The 16,013-nt window shown below is 45.3% G+C and overlaps 2 protein-coding genes across 4 annotated transcripts in view; both read left to right on the top strand.

Moving 5' to 3' along the window:
• LOC149342744 (uncharacterized) overlaps positions 1–5,464 on the top strand; it is a 41,149-nt gene extending 35,685 nt beyond the window's left edge. For both annotated transcript variants that reach the window (XM_089545219.1, XM_089545220.1), the window contains exon 6: positions 2,815–5,464. In XM_089545219.1, coding sequence (XP_089401345.1) covers positions 2,815–4,269 — 1,455 coding nt within the window. In that variant the 3' untranslated portion in view covers positions 4,270–5,464. The remainder of the gene's footprint in view (positions 1–2,814) is intronic.
• Positions 5,465–9,383: 3,919 nt separating this feature from the next.
• The window catches only part of LOC149342743 (nuclear cap-binding protein subunit 1-like), a 48,376-nt gene continuing 41,746 nt past the window's right edge, over positions 9,384–16,013 (top strand). Inside the window, exons 1-4 of one of the 2 annotated variants that reach the window (XM_089545216.1) lie at positions 9,384–9,522; positions 9,779–9,870; positions 13,581–13,681; positions 15,367–15,451. In XM_089545216.1, the coding sequence (XP_089401342.1) occupies positions 9,483–9,522; positions 9,779–9,870; positions 13,581–13,681; positions 15,367–15,451 (318 nt within the window). In that variant the 5' untranslated portion in view covers positions 9,384–9,482. The remainder of the gene's footprint in view (positions 9,523–9,778; positions 9,871–13,580; positions 13,682–15,366; positions 15,452–16,013) is intronic. The other variant, XM_089545217.1, reaches the window with a different exon arrangement.

The following is a 16,013-nucleotide window of genomic DNA, read 5'->3' as shown; positions in this document are numbered from 1 at the left end:
ATGCAATTTTATAACAAGAAATTATACTTACACCGACCTCTCAAGCAGTCTTCCATAATTGGCCACTTGAGACGCCTCTTCTAGATCATGAAAATCGTTGATAAGGACTGTGGTGAATGGATATTGTAATTCTTCAGGAGTGATGCAGTAGAATCTCGATGGTACTGTCTCGGTTGATCCAAATTTCGGGATGATACGAAGTTTAAATATGTCGCAGGCAGAGTGCATTTTATACTGTATGTTAAGGTTCAGGGTGATGTGAACAATTTCTCAAGCCATGGTGGATGATAGAAACATGCGTACCACTCGATGCCTGCCCTCTGGTGCCTGGTGTTCATGATGCCGTTGAAAAGAAACTACTTGGCCACATTAAGGAAAAAAAAAACGGATCCAAACTAATATTATGGACTTTTTCGTCCTAAAATAACCAATCCAAAGAATGGGGTATGTTGAACTCTGCAGTGCCAAGCAGTGCCTGCTCCAATAGCATGTGGCAGACTTTGCCACACTACACATGTGGCTGTTGCTTTCAAGTAGCTATTTAGACATTCGCTGCCTACGAGCACAGTCATGAGCACAGTTATGAGTGCTGTTTCCAGCCTTTTCTGCATTATTAGCATGCACACTTCTTGATGAAGGTAGCATGGATTAGCATTGATTTCCTGGGAATCCTTGATTTATTATGTTTTAGTAGTTTGTGTGTAGACAGGGATTGTTCTTCTGTTACTAATTTTTCTTTCGAGTTATAATCTGGCTGGGGCACCCAAGCTAAGGCACTTACTGTAGCAAACAAAACAGGCTTGCCAAGGAAATATGGCATATTAAATCTCAGTTGCTTTACTGGGACCCTTCAGTTGCAGTTTTATTGTTCGTTTTTTTTAATTCAGGGGTTAGAAATTGGGCGCTTTTCTTCCAACCCAAGATTAAAGTACATATTGAATTCTTCTAGAAGCCATTGCAAGAGTTTACTGTTTTCTAGTTTGTGGTGTAGAAAAGAATTGCCCACGAGAACTAGTTTTTGTGGAGCATAAAATACTTAATTTTCCCAAGGGCGCTTTAAAGGACAATATGCACTGAGGTAACGTCTTCTAACTTTTACACTTTTCTCTTTATTTCGAACCGTTTCTTTTTTGTACACATTGCCGTCTTCATTGTACACATATCTGTACGACTGCTGCCCTGTCAGGCCTTTGTACATACTCTAACCTTGTCAGCATTCCTTCAGAGTTGCAGTTGCCATCTGGAATGAAAAAATATTGGGAAATTCCAGTCGCAGGTTTGGAACGCTTCAAGGTCATGTTTTGGCTCATTTCAGAGCCGTTCTATTCCAATGGTAGATTGGGATTGGGGATCATTTGTTCTGGCGGCAGATTGGGAGCAGTTGTCAAGCCAAGATGGCTCCATGAAGCAGACCAGACTGCTCCATCGAAAATGGCGGATTCAATGTTCCGTAGCAGGCGATGCATGCAGGAGAGTGCAAGGAATGCTGGTTACTTTGCGAGCGCTCCCAGCTTGCTACGGAGAGAGAGGTGTTCCTAACGTGGATTTGGGGCAGGTGCTCTTTGTAGGACTCAGGTGCTCTGTTGTGGGGTGGGCTCACCGCTCTGAATCAGCAATTGAAATTCACCATGTGCTATCACACAAAAATAATGCCGACAATTGGTCAACATCTGCAAATTTCAAATTAATTGCTCGTGAACTGCTGGTTAAGTCGGCCAGTGACCTTGGGAGTACTACTCTTGGCTGTACCGCTCCTTGGTCGCATCAGTGGGATTCTGACGAGTGTTTAATTCACACCTCCACTCCTTTAGTGATGCGGTGCCGTTTTTCTTTAGCATTCCAACAACATACGTAGGTTGACTTTGTGGCTCTTTGCTTCTCAAACAATGCAGCGCTTTTTCTTCGTGTTGAGCACTCGGCACTCTTCTTGGAAGGCGCAGTAATTGTGTGCACTGTATTACAGAGCTTGTTGTACATGGTGTTTGTTCTTTTCACTTGAAAGAAGCCTAAAATAAACGTGTAATGATGAACGGTTATGCTTGCTTGAGGTACTGCTGCCTACAATTTGTGTGAACGGCTGTCAGAACAGCAAAGGCACTGTCACTCGCCAGCTAACAAGCCCATGCATTATGTATGGTCCTGTTTATCAGTGGAATTCTCTCTCCATTGTGAAGGAGAATCGATCAACTGTTCATAAGATTTTCCTGCTTCAGTGCTGGGTGGAATCAGATGATGTGAGCCTCTAACAAATGTCTCTGTAAAATGGCATTAAGACAGTGTTTGCTAGCATGGGGTAATGCTTGATGCAGCAGTGCTAACTAACTCATTTTGACAAAAGGTGAAAGTGGTGCGCAATCATGTGCAATATCTGAGGAGATATCTGTTAGTAGGCCTAATTGTAGCTGCTGTTTTCTATGCCCTCTGTTCAGCTGTTTGCCCTCAGAAACATTGCCAACTCACTACTCTGCCAAGGCGTCTTGTCCGGTAGAATTCAAGTTTCAATCTGGTTCTCATAAAGCTTGCTCAGGACGCTGAAATTGTTCGAGAAACTTGGGCTTTGTCTTAAAATAAGAGATCAGAGGGAGAAATGAGAAAATAAGAGACTGTTGTAGGACAACAGGTAATAATTCTTTTCTGTTTGCTTTTAGCATCAAGAAAAGCCTGATGTTTCAGTTCTTGTGTGCCTCAGACGACAACTGTGTCCAATAGATTTTTTTTCTATGATGGGCATCGACTGGCACTTTACGGAATGCCAGCTTGGCTGCCATTTTCCTAATGCTGTTTCTTTTTTCGTTTTTTGTTTTTATGCTTTAGGAGCAAAAAAGCAGCCAGTCTAAATCCAAGTCAAGTAAAAGTCATAGCAGCAGTGGCAGCAGTGGCAGTTCACACAAGCTGTCTTCATCTGGCAGCAAAGAGCACAAAAGCAGCTCTCGGGACAAGGAGCGGCATAAAGACCCTTCACGGGAGAAAAACAAGGAGAGAGATAAGTCACGGGACACCAAACTTCCTTCCACAGGAGAGGTTGATGTCAAGGCACCAGAGCAGAAGCCGCAAGACCACAAGGCTGAACACAAGGCGGAACACAAGGCTGAATACAAGACTGAACACAAGACTGAACACAATGCTGAACACAAGGCTGAACACAAGGCTGAACACAAGGCAGAACACAAATCTGAACACAAGGCAGAACACAAATCTGAGCACAAGGTTGAACACAAGATTGAGCACAAGGCTGAACATAAAGCTGAACACAAAGTTGAACACAAAGTTGAACACAAAGTTGAACACAAAACTGAACATAAGACTGAGCGCAAGGCAGTTGAACCGAAGCCTCCCGAACCAAAACAGGTGGAGGCAAAGCCTATCGAGCCTAAATTACCTGATGCCAAGGGGCCGTCGGAGACAGAGTCGAGGCGAACAGAGAAGTCATCTCAGAAACACAGGGATAAGTCCAAAGACAAAAGCTTTAAGGAGCGTTCTGTGAAGGAGCATAATTCACAGAAAGAGACATCCCACAAGGCGCCTTCACTGCCACCACCTGCACCTGCGGAAGCTAGCTCTTCAAAAAGTTCAAAGAGCGTTTCGGCACCTCGCCGCCCCCCATCACCACCTCCTCCTAAGAAGCCACGACTGCAGGAGCCAGAACGAAAGAAAAAAGACTCTTCCAAGCTGCACCGGCCAAAGGACTCGCCCAAGAAGCACCCAGAGCAGCTGGATCGGAAGCCACCCGAACCCCTTGATCGGAAGCCACCTGAACCTCTCGATCGGAAGCCGCCTGAGCCGCCCGAGAAGCTTCCGTCACCACTGCTGCCTCTGCCTGCTTCCCCACCACCCGTGCTGCCAACTTGTGAATCAAGTCCCGTGCATACGATGAATCAGGCTGCCCCTCCACCCGTCCCGTCTGAGGATTCGAACAGCCCCAAGGCAGCAGCCCCAGTGAGGGGCCCTCTGAATGCCCTCATGCTGGAAATGGAACAGGAAGATCTGCTCTCACCACTGTCAAGCCCATCAGTATCACCCAGGCCGACTCGGGAACTCCCTGCTCCTGTCGCAAAAGCACCAGCGCCTGCCACGGACCATCTGGAGGAGCTGCGCGAACTCAAGAATCAAATTCTCACCCTGGACGACCCACGCCGGCTGCAGGCAGTTGTGGACCTCGTAGAGGGCACCGGTCTCTACAAGATGACCGAGGAATCTTTTGACTTTGACCTGTGTGCACTGGATAGAATGACTTTGGAGAGGCTACAGGCTTGTCTCAATGGCAGGTGAAATGGCCTTTCTTGTTCAAGCACCACGCGATGCAGTCTTGGATCTCCTCTCATCACCAAAGAATGCCCACTCTTTGTCCCTTCATCAAAGATCTCGCTTCTCAGCCGCGCAGGCGTGGCGGTGCAGTGGGGGCAGGGGTGCCCCTATGGGAGTATGTGGAATGTGCTGAGTTTGGTTTCCTGTGCAGCTCTTGTACCTGTTAGAGTAACACCATCTTATTGTTGGCAGCAGATCTTCTTGCCTCACCTTTTGGACTGTGACGAGCTCTGGATAGATCCCATCGAAGGTTCAATGTGGCATTTGTGTGCATAATTTGTCTTCATTTCTTTGTCTCCTTTAATTGATTGCAAAGCTGTGCCATCAGAGGCATACAAAATGCATTTGGCCACAGTGAAATTTAATTTAAAGCTATTCATATTGGGATGAGACACAGCAAGAGCAATACGAGCAACTTCAGCTCCTCCATTGAAGATCAGCTCAAGCGAACCAGTATCATGACAATAACACAAATGGCATCATTTGCACTATCGAGAGCAAAATTGAGACCGCTGCCGTCATACGCCGATCCACGCCAAACAGCATGCGAGCGCTACTTGACGAAGCACTCCCGGTTATGAGACCGGCGCAGCGCTCATGTTGCTCGAGATCAGCGTGCGCCAGTGTGCTGGTCTCGAAACCAGAACTACGTCGTCAGGTGGTGCTCGCATGCAGTTTGGCATGGGTCAGCACGCGCAGGCAAGGGGTCTCTTAATTTTGCTCAGATAGTACTTCGTGGATGTAAGAGTCTTCTAAGTTTACCATTTCACCTTGTGAAGACACGACTTTGTGCTGTGAAGTCGTGTTTTTGTCACTTTTATTTCTACTCTTCTTATGTTCTGCTGATTGTAAATAGAGCAATGAAATACTTTATCATCTCTTAGGTCCTCATCGATGCCAAAACATTGTTCTTGTTTGTGTATTATAACATTTCTCACTGGTCAGCTGTTGTGGTTACCTGGTTCCTCGCGTGGATTTGCTTGTTTGAAAAGTTTTAATTTTTATATTTTTTTTGTCACATCCACTCATTTGTTATCAACCTGAATTGTCAAGTGGTTTCATGGAAATGTAAGAACGGTGCTTGTATGCAAGCTGACATGTTTTTCTGTCATGCCCATTCCTCGATTGTTGTAAATAAATACAGTGCGTTATTGTCTTAGTGTTGTGATTCTGCTTACAAGTTCTTTGGTTTATTAGCAAAGGTATAACCTATCACGTTTTACCTTTTAACTTGCTGGTCTTTTTGGCAAACAGGTACAATACAGCATGAGTGATGTGCTGCTATGTGTTCGAGTTAAGCATAACTGTGCCAAAGTGCAGATAATATTGATCATAAAGTGGTGCTTAGTACAGGTACAAGGAAGATTGGCAGGGTTGCAATTCTGTCATATTGCACATTATTTTGTCTTAGGCAGTTTGTGTCAGAACTCGATGTAGAGCCATTTTCCTGAGCCTTGCGCAACAGCTTAAAAAATGTATCAATGGTACTGAATGCAGATTTTACATTTTGATCAATACAGATAGATATTTTACTAATTGTGTTTTCAATGAAGGAATTAAGCCAGCAGAATGATAATGACCAGCTGCTGTTTCTTTTTGTGTGTGTACCATACTGCAAGAGATTCAAAACTGCATTGAGTTTGAGGAGCACTTCACTTACCATCCTGTTCGCCTTTTTGTTCAAAACATCAGAAGGTAATTTAATTTTAAGCTGCAAGAATGTTTGCTGCCAGTTTTTATGGCTGCTCCTGTGAGCGCTGCAAGATGTTTCTTGTTCAAAAACTTGGCTCCTGGAAGCTGCTTAGCATTATAGTTAATGAGTACAGTGCCATACCTGGGCATTTTCAAGCCAACTGCAAAATTTCACTTTTTTTGTCCCCCAGAAGACCGGCAAGTAGACCCCTTTGACAAATTCTACCTTTGTGCGAGACTCGAGCCTGAACCAGCTGGCTGATTACGTCGAACTTTTCTCGGGTTTGGTGCGACACCTTCACAAGCGGATATGGTAGCGAAAGAACCAGATGATTTCCATTTTCATTTTGATCAGCAATCACTTCAGAAATTACCAGGGGCACTTAACGAACTTACGCGCGAATAATTCGAAAGCGTTCAAATTCCATTTCAATTTATTTATTGCTGCAGTTCTACTTTATTGCAATGGCGCAGTATCTGCCTCACATATATCGGCGGACACCTGAACCGCGCCGTAAGGGAAGGGATATTTCAATGGAGGAAAGAAAAAGATGTTGTTGTTGTAGTTGCGGAAATATACGCGCCCCGTAAAATGATTCTTTCAGCTAAACGGGCTCATTGTTCGAGCTCACATTTCGCACAGAAATGGCATTTGGTCGGCAGAATTGTTTAATACCACGTTTGCTTGGGGTACCTACCTGATTCGAACAGAATAAGTCGGATATTCACATCGTCTGCGGCGACGACGAAGGAAATTAAGCCGCTCTGTCAGCGATCGCACTGGTGGCGCCATCTCGTTTGTTCGCCGCGAAGTTTAAGCAAATGTGGGGGATGTTTGCGGGAAGTTTGAAGGCTCTCTTTCAAATGTTTTTTAATTGGTCACAAAAAACGCAGTTTGGCAAAAACTGCGCGAAATTCGCAACGTTTCGAATGCCTTTAGCAATAAACTCGTTTGTTCGCCGCGAAGTTTAAGCAAATGTGGGGGATGTTTGCGGGAAGTTTGAAGGCTCTCTTTCAAATGTTTTTTAATTGGTCACAAAAAACGCAGTTTGGCAAAAACTGCGCGAAATTCGCAACGTTTCGAATGCCTTTAGCAATAAATCTTTTCGAGCTTCGAGTGTCGTCTGCTTTCGTCTGTTCGCTACCGGTGCGGTTTGATGTCGTACACTGCCACAGAATAAACGCTATGAGCGCTCTGACACCCTCCTGAAAGCATTTTTGCATTATGCTATCTGTGTAGATACCATTTGGTTCTCCTTTATTTGCAGAGGATCGGGTAAGGAGTAGCGGCGGTGCGTTAGCTCCCACCAGGCAGGATTTTGGTGGCCCTGATAAGGGCCGTTTCGCGACTTGTTCTTGAGATCCTGTGCAGCTCAGACGTCAAAGTGGCCGCCGTTGGCTTGGATGCACCTCTCCAGGCGCTCTTCATAGTTTCTGAACACGTTTGCCCGCATTTCATCAGTGATCTGGTCAAACGCGTCCTCAATGCGGGCCTTGAGCGCAGCGATGCTCGTCAGTGTGCCGGCGCTGTATACAAGAGATTTTATGAAGCCCCAAACAAAAAAATCGCACGGGGTGAGATCAGGTGACCTCGGAGGCCAGGGCATGTTTTCGGACCCGCGGCCCATCCACTTGCGCGTGAAATTCTCATCCAAAAAACGCCGAACCTTTGAGGCGTAGTGCGCTGGGGCACCGTCGTGCTGGAAAATGCACACCTCTTGCTGCATGTGTCTTTCGTTCAGTTCAGGCAGAACATCGTTCTGCAGCAGCGACAGGTAAGAGTCGGCAGTGACAGTATCACTGAAAAAAAATGGTCCTACGACCCCTTCTCTCCAAATCCCGCACCAAACTGCCACACCTGGAGAGTGAACAGGACGTGTTGTTGAAAACCTGGGGTTTTCCCGGGACCACTGGCGCGTATTTTGCCTGTTCACTGCGCCGTCAAGATGGAAAATAGATTCATCAGTGAACAGTATGAACTGCAGATGTCCAGGGTCTGCAGCAATTCTTCTCTGTTCTGCGCGACAGAACTCCAATCGTTGTGCCAGGTCCTGGGCGGTAAGCTCTTGGAGCACGCGAACTTTGAAAGGACGCAGCCCTTTCTTCCTAAGGTGTCGGCTCACTGTTGACGCTGTGGTGCCGAATAGCAAACCTGCGCGTCGGCAGGAAAGCCGTGGGTTTGAGTCGAAAGCGCCCTCAATTGCATCAGCAATAAAACTCCTGGAGCTTCCAACATCGCATCTTTTCGTTCTTCCGACAGTTCCAGTTGACAGAAACTTGTCGACCCACCTTTTCAGAGATTCTCGATGCGGCGGTCGACGATGGAACTCCGCACGAAACTTCTTACGCACGAAGCGCATGGAATTGGATGCGCACATCCATGACACGGCCATGGCCTTCTCTTCGTCAGTGTACGGTCTCATTTGTCGGTAGTAAGCTTCCGTACTTTACGAAAGAAGGCAAGACTGAAAGCACAGACTCAGAAGCTGCAGTCGGTAGCGAACAGACGAAAGCAGACGACACTCGAAGCTCGAAAAGATTTATTGCTAAAGGCATTCGAAACGTTGCGAATTTCGCGCAGTTTTTGCCAAACTGCGTTTTTTGTGACCAATTAAAAAACATTTGAAAGAGAGCCTTCAAACTTCCCGCAAACATCCCCCACATTTGCTTAAACTTCGCGGCGAACAAACGAGATGGCGCCACCAGTGTGATCGCTGACAGAGCGGCTTAATTTCCTTCGTCGTCGCCGCAGACGATGTGAATATCCGACTTATTCTGTTCGAATCAGGTAAGTGCCCCAAGCAAACGTGGTATTAAACAATTCTGCCGACCAAATGCCATTTCTGTGCGAAATTTGAGCTCGAACAATGCGCCCGTTTAGCTGAAAGAATCATTTTACGGGGCGCGTATATTTCCGCAACAGTCGATAGTTGTAGCCATAGAGTTTCTTACTACTAACTCTATGGTTGTAGCCTACGACAGAATGGCACATACCCACTCAGGGGGATATTTCGCATTTTCCCTTCTTTTGTGGCGTCACTTTCGGAGGGACGCCGGCTTTTCGCGTATATGAGCCACCTAATTAATGCTTACGCATTAATAAGATGTGATTAATGTACTGGCCCGGTTAACCACGTTTGTTGCATATGGGTACAAGTGATCACTACGCGTCTACGACATGCAGCCGGCCACATGTCCGAATGGTTTTGGTTTTGGTTACATTTAGACGTGCAGAGAGCAACATTTATGAGTTTCAAAGCATTTCAGCAAATCATATTATGCAAAAAATAATTAATTTTGTTTAATTTTTTTATTTAATTATTAGATGTAAAATGACTAATTTTTGAGCATCAATCCAAAACCAGTTTTGTTGACAGTCTGCGCAGCCGGCTTGGGTCACTATGGCGTCGCTTATTTCGGTCTCCTGCGTGGACGAGCATTAGCAGAGTAGCTGCTTTTGCTAATATACCTGCGGCAGCTTCAGTATGAGCCGAAGAAGAGCCTATGAAGACGACGATGAGGATGGTAAGAGTTGTCCTGAAAAAGATAGATTAATGGTTTGCCATTTGGGCCGTCGCTAGCGTCTTTGCCCATCGTGCTCATTTGACGTGCAAACGCCGGCATGTGTTGACCGTCGCTCACTGCACCTTTGGCATCGTGTGTTTATTTCTGCCAAACAGCTTTTGAACTCATACCTTATTTCAGTGGCTCATCTATTCCTCTCAAGTCCCTTCAAGGTTCAGAACATGGTTGCCGCTACTAAGTTCTCGTTGATTTTCAGATTTCCGCGTTCGCAAGCGACGAAGGGTCAGTTCAGAGCCCAGGGAGATCGAGGACCGGCTGAAATCTTTAATCGAGAGGGTCGGTGAGAAGGTGAGTGCTCCATTTTCACCGTGCCTGCAGTTCGGTTCAGTTTTCACCCTGTGTATTCTTTTACTCTTTACTACTTTTAAAGTGCGCTGGACTATATTTTCTGACCGGAACATAGTGAGCTAAACGTCGAGCGACAGGTCGCTTACGCTTTCCTTTCAACGTTTAAATTAGGATTAGGCTGCCATTGTGATGGATTATAATTAAAGTACGTCAGCCTTAATTAACGAGCTATGCCGTCTACTGCTGGGTGTAGTCGATTCGGAGTGCGTTAGAATAAAGCAGGGTACCTATCATTGAGTGCAAGTGGAAGCTGACAGACATTAGACAGCCTGCCGTGCTGTGACGTTGAAAAGACGAGGTACCTTATATTCATCCCCGTGATTGCAGCTGCTGAATGCATAAAGCGTGACTCGAAGACTGGTGCCAGCCTACAGCTGTGTTACGATGTGTGATCAAATTCTGTCAGCTGCCTAGTTCATCACTCTTTGTCTGGGGTCGTTATCTGGTAGTTGCATTTGCACATGCAGCCGCGTATGGGGCCCAAAGATGGGCCGTCTTACGCCTAGCTGCAATGAGGCATATAAAAGAACCACGTAGATACGTAGGACGGAGCCAGGGGACACAGTCATTCTGCATCATTGATGGTGCAAAAAACTTGTAGCCTGACCTGTGCAGCTACAGCATGAACAAGAAGCTTAGTTTGTAAAAAAAATGTGGGTACCATTTATTTAGTTTAGATTAGTTTTGCTCCTGATTATCATGTCTTGTTTGCATCAGCATTTGGAATATGTGGATCTTGGTAATCTTCTTTAAAGGAGTATAGACATCAAATTTTTCGTTAAGTGTTTTCTTCTTTGTAATTATATGTAAGACATCGGTGTACATGATCATCATGTGGTATTTGTCTTCAACCGCTAAATAATTCATAATTGAATTTGTTCTCTTGTGTTGTTTCCCTTTCGACAGCCGAATGATGGCCATGATGTCAGTGTTCAGTATAGGTCACGTGAGGAAGTAAAAAACTGCGATATAATCACTGCTTTGTCGTTTTAATTCATGACAACACTAAAACCAGCCTGCTCCAAGGGGCATAATGACAACTTATGAAGAAGCAGCGATGCTGTCGTAGTTTTTTCATTCCTAACGTGAACTGTTGCTAAGCATTGATGTCGCAGCCATCATTCGGCTATTGAAATGTAACTAAAATAGCATGGCAGAAGAAATTCAATTATAAATTTTTTAGATGTCATAGGTGAATACCATGTGGTGATCCATCTATACTAATGCCTTATGCATCATTGCAAAGAACACATGCAGCCAAAATCTGGTGTCTATACTCCTTTAAAAGTTTAGTTTAGTTTATGGGGTTTAACTTCCCAAGGTGACCCAGGCTATGAGGGATGCCATATTGACCACCTGGGGTTCTTTAACGTACACTGACATCGCATAGTACACGGGCCTCCAGAATTTCACCTCCTAGGTCTCGATCTCAAAAAGGCATTTGATAACGTCAAACATGAGGCAATATTGAAAGGACTCAGCCACGTCGGAGTAGGCCACAAAACCTATCGCTACATAAGAGACTTCCTCACAGATAGAACTGCGAGCATGAGCTTCCAGGAGATTAAATCCGGGGAAATAAAGCTGGGAAGCAAGGGAACCCCTCAAGGGTCGGTGCTATCACCCATTCTCTTTAACATGGCCATGAGAGAACTCCTGGGCGAACTTGAGAAAATTGGCAACCCAAACTTAGAATATAGCCTGTATGCGGACGACATTAATCTATGGATCAACCGAGGAAGTGATGCAGAGATTAATCAAACCCTACAGGCAGCTGCCAATATAATTTCGACGTATGCAGAAGAAAGGGGCTTAGAATGTTCGCCCGAAAAATCTGAAATATTCATATATAACGATAAGGCTCTGAGGAACAAACCACCCTCGGAAATTCAGATTTCTGTAGGAGGAAAGGAGGTACCCAAAGTGGACACAATCAGAATCCTAGGCCTTTATATGCAGTCAAATGGAAAAAACATGATAACCATCAAAAAGCTTGAGAGCCACGTGATGCAGACCCTCAATCTCATCAAACGTGTATCGAGCAAAAGAGGCGGTCTTAAAGAAAAAAACCTACTTAGGCTCATACAAGCTACGCCACGCCATACCTAAATCTCAAAGCAGCAGAGAGGAACAAAATCGACGCTCTCAGAAGGAAGTGCGTCAAGAAAGCTCTAGGCCTGCCCATGTGCACATCCTCGGAAAAACTCCTATCACTGGGCATATATAACACGCTTACAGAGCTCGCAGAAGCAGTCCATACATCACAGCTAGAGAGACTCAGCATAACACATGCGGGAAGAGCCACACTAGCCAAAGTCGGACTCAAAACAGACAGGGGAGCTAGACAGAGGGAGGATATCGACATGGAGATTAGGAGCAATCTCAGGATTCCCCCCTTACCCAAGAACATTCACCCAGAAATAAACAAGGAAAGAAGACAAAAACGGGCAGAGGTGATAGACCGCATCTACGGTGACAAGCCTCAGGAGGAGGTCGCCTACGTAGACGCAGCAGGTGATACACATAGTCAGTACACGACCGTCGCGGTAGTGAACGGAGCTGGTAGCCTCATTACGGCCGCAACTATCCTAGGGACAAACACTGAGACGGCGGAGGAGGTCGCAATAGCACTAGCTTTTGTCGGTTCCAAAGCTAAATACGTCATAAGCGACAGCAAAGCTGCACTCCAAAATTTTGGTAGAGGGAGAGTCTCTCCCCTCGCTGCCAAAATTTTAAGACAAGCGACAGTGAATAGAACAATCAATATAATCTGGACCCCTGCGCACGAATCTGTCCGTGGCAACGAGGCGGCCCACGAGGTGGCTCGAGATCTCTACCACCGAGCTGCACACGACGGTCCACCGCTCGCAAATCACGGGAGAGAAGGGCGACTAATCTCCTGTCAGGAAGTTACAGAATATTACAGACAACATAGCAGGTACTTTCCCCCGCCTAGCATAACACTCAACAATCAACAGGCGGTGGCGTGGAGGCGTCTACAAACAGATATCTACCCACACCCAATTCTATGCAAAAATATCATTCCAGAAATAGAGGGCGATAAATGCAAGAAGTGCGGAGCGAGAGGGTCCCTCAACTACATAATATGGGAGTGTAGCCAATCCCCAGGCAGGGCAAACAACAATAATAGTAGAGACGCCTGGGAGACCTTGCTCCGGAGCTCGGACCCTGAGCTCCAGCTCACCGCCGTCCGACTGGCTGAAGAGGCCGCCGGGATACAAGAGATCCTGGCCAGCATCTGACGCAACTACCCCATGCGGCCGGCTCTCTCCTGATCCTCCTCCCTCAACTGAGGGTATAGGATGGGGGAGGTCTGGATGAGTTAGTCTCATTCTGTTGGACAATAAATGTTTTTCACTCACTCACTCCATAGAAATTTTACTGCAGTGGCCGGGATCGAACCCGTGTCTTTCGGGTCAGTAGCCGAGCTCCTTTAAAAATGTACTGGCACAGTGCATGCACAATTCTTGTGGCACTGATATTTGAAAACTGCCTGCATATCTATAGTTGTATTTGCCTTCTTAAAAGCAACTTTACACTGGGAATTACTGCCTCTGGTGACAGATGGATGTGATTAGTGTTTGTGACCATCAGTGGTCATTCTTTTTATATATATTTGTACTTCACAGAGCACATCATCACTGGAGAGCAATCTGGAAGGATTGGCGGGAGTGTTGGATGCAGACCTTCCAAGTTACAAGGGAAACATCTTGAACATTTTGGTGGAATGGTACAAGCATTGTTTTTATGTAATTAATGTGCTCGATCTGATTGCATATTTGGCCCTATTTAAAACGCTGCTGTGCGAAGTGGGAACAAATGCAGATGTTGTGAACGGGTAGCTTTCATTACTACCTGTGCTTAAGAGGTGTTTCAGGCTTTGAGTAGAGGGTGGCGAACGTATTTTCCTCTTTGCCTACAGTGAACGTGGGTTGCAAACACGACAAAATAACTAAGACCTATCTGTGCAGCATATTAAGGCGAAAACCTTTAATGCCTCATTGTTGTCAACAGAAGGTTGTCAGCAGAGGTGTCTCGCTTTTCTTGTCAGACCAGAAAAAAAATCTTTGTGCACAATCGGATTCGAACCACCATCCTACCGTTCCGCAGCCGAGCGTGCTAATGGCTACGCTACTTCCTACCAACACATACGTTGTTCTCCTTGTCTAGGTCGCTGGTGAGTGTTTGCAGAAAGGCGTTGAATCAGACGGATGCCTTTCAAACGCCCTCCAGTGTCTCAGCATTTAAGATTCACAAACAATTGTGTACTTAATTAACATCTTAACCGCACATCAGTGACATAAGCAGCAGCACCGCGCTAAACGCTTTTGCCTCACCACACTTTAGGTTAACAAAATGCCCCCCTAAATTTTTTTTAGCCTTTGCTGCCTTTTCAACCCAAGCACATTATCTAATCTTTCTATTATGCAAAACTGATGCTGACAAAAACTTGTTTTTTTTTTTTGGTTCTGTAGCAGTTCTGGTGGTTTTTGCACAGTTTTGTCTTTTGTTTGTGTTTGTTTTCATCGTTTGGCTAACATTCATATGCGCATTAATGGGAGCTCGTCTGGCTGAATAACATCAGCATGAATAACATCAGCTGCATTTGCTTGAGAGGTGGAGTTTTCTTTTTTATGGCAACCTGTGCTATTTGTGCAAGGGCATGCTTTGCAATCAACCTGTAATCTTTGAGGGGCAAGTAGCCGTCTATTCATTATTGCATAGCTGTGCACAAATGGTAGCTAAACCTTCAAAGGTATATCTAGGCCTCATTGTCCTAGTATCTGATATCTTAGTAGTTAGTTTTTATTTGGCCTAAGCTTGGCGTTGCATTTCTAGTCTTATGGTTCACTGAGATGTTAGAACAGCTAAGCTGAACAGTGAGGGCATTGTTTGTCAAATAGGAAATTCCTCATTTTTCAGACTGTCAAGCTTGGGATAGTAGGTGATTTTGTTTGATAACGCCTGCAGTGGCAGATATTCCATAGAACTGTTGAATTTTAATGTACACACCTAAGTGCTCAGTTTTTTTCCTGAATAGCTGCTCAGAATCTACAGTTGTTGATATTAGGTATTTATAGCTCCTGCGCTACTCCGAAGCGGTTGCCGCAGCAGTGCACCATTTCGGAAATTGTGTAGTCAGTAGTTTTATTTCACTCCCTGCATTTTCTTTGTGTAACTAGGCACAGAGAAAATAAGGTCCACCAAGTAGCTTGCTTCTTTAAAATCAAGATTTGATGACTTGTGCATGTCAGCTATTGCTCTGAGGGATGGAATTTTAGCTCAGGGCAGCATGTTGTATCACATTGAAAAGTGCTTCAGTTGTCAACTGCTTGCAGCTTATTTTCTGTCCAAGACTGTGTGCATTATGGAGGAAAATCTTATGGCTGATGCTTACGCACTTTCCATCTGCAGTGCCATCTACATGCCAGAGAAGACAACAATCTATACAACACTAATTGGACTGCTGAATGCTCGAAACTACAACTTTGGAGGAGAGGTGAGCATGCACTGCACAATGTTCAGCCTGCTTAGGCGTAAGTGGACATCAGCTGATGTTGTGTTATTGCGTTTAAGTGGCACATAAAATTGCTTAGACTAACAAACCCTCTGGTTTGTTTCCTCTGTGTATGGTGGTGCCTTCCAGTAATTTTCAATCATGAGTGCGAACAGGCATGAAATGGAACATAATTTAGCCAGTGTTTTATGTGGTTAGTCCTTTGGTACTTGTCATTCCACTGAAGCCTGTCAGCATGGAATCTGTTTCACCGCACTGCCTTGTCATTTAAGACATTAAAGGGACACTGAGGAGAAATTGAAGTTGGCTTGTATCGGCAGAATACCAGCTCCTGATTACAGAAATGCCACTGATACTGACAACAAAGCTCTTGTAACGTAGAAAAGAGCAAGAACCAAAATACAGGTATCGCCGCCACAGGCCAAACTCGCAAGTACAAGCGTGATGACGTCATAGGACAAAACAGTGTTGCTAGAACCAATGGTTCTAGCAAGTCTAGGACCCGAGAAGCCACAAATCACTGAGGCGCAGCCAATGCATGCGC

The sequence above is a fragment of the Amblyomma mixtum genome, chromosome 5 (assembly GCF_055824585.1).
Source record: "Amblyomma mixtum isolate Tamu chromosome 5, ASM5582458v1, whole genome shotgun sequence".
NCBI lineage: Eukaryota > Metazoa > Arthropoda > Arachnida > Ixodida > Ixodidae > Amblyomma > Amblyomma mixtum.
The sequence above is the reverse complement of the archived record's forward strand: the minus strand, read 5'-3'. Positions and strand labels throughout refer to the sequence as shown.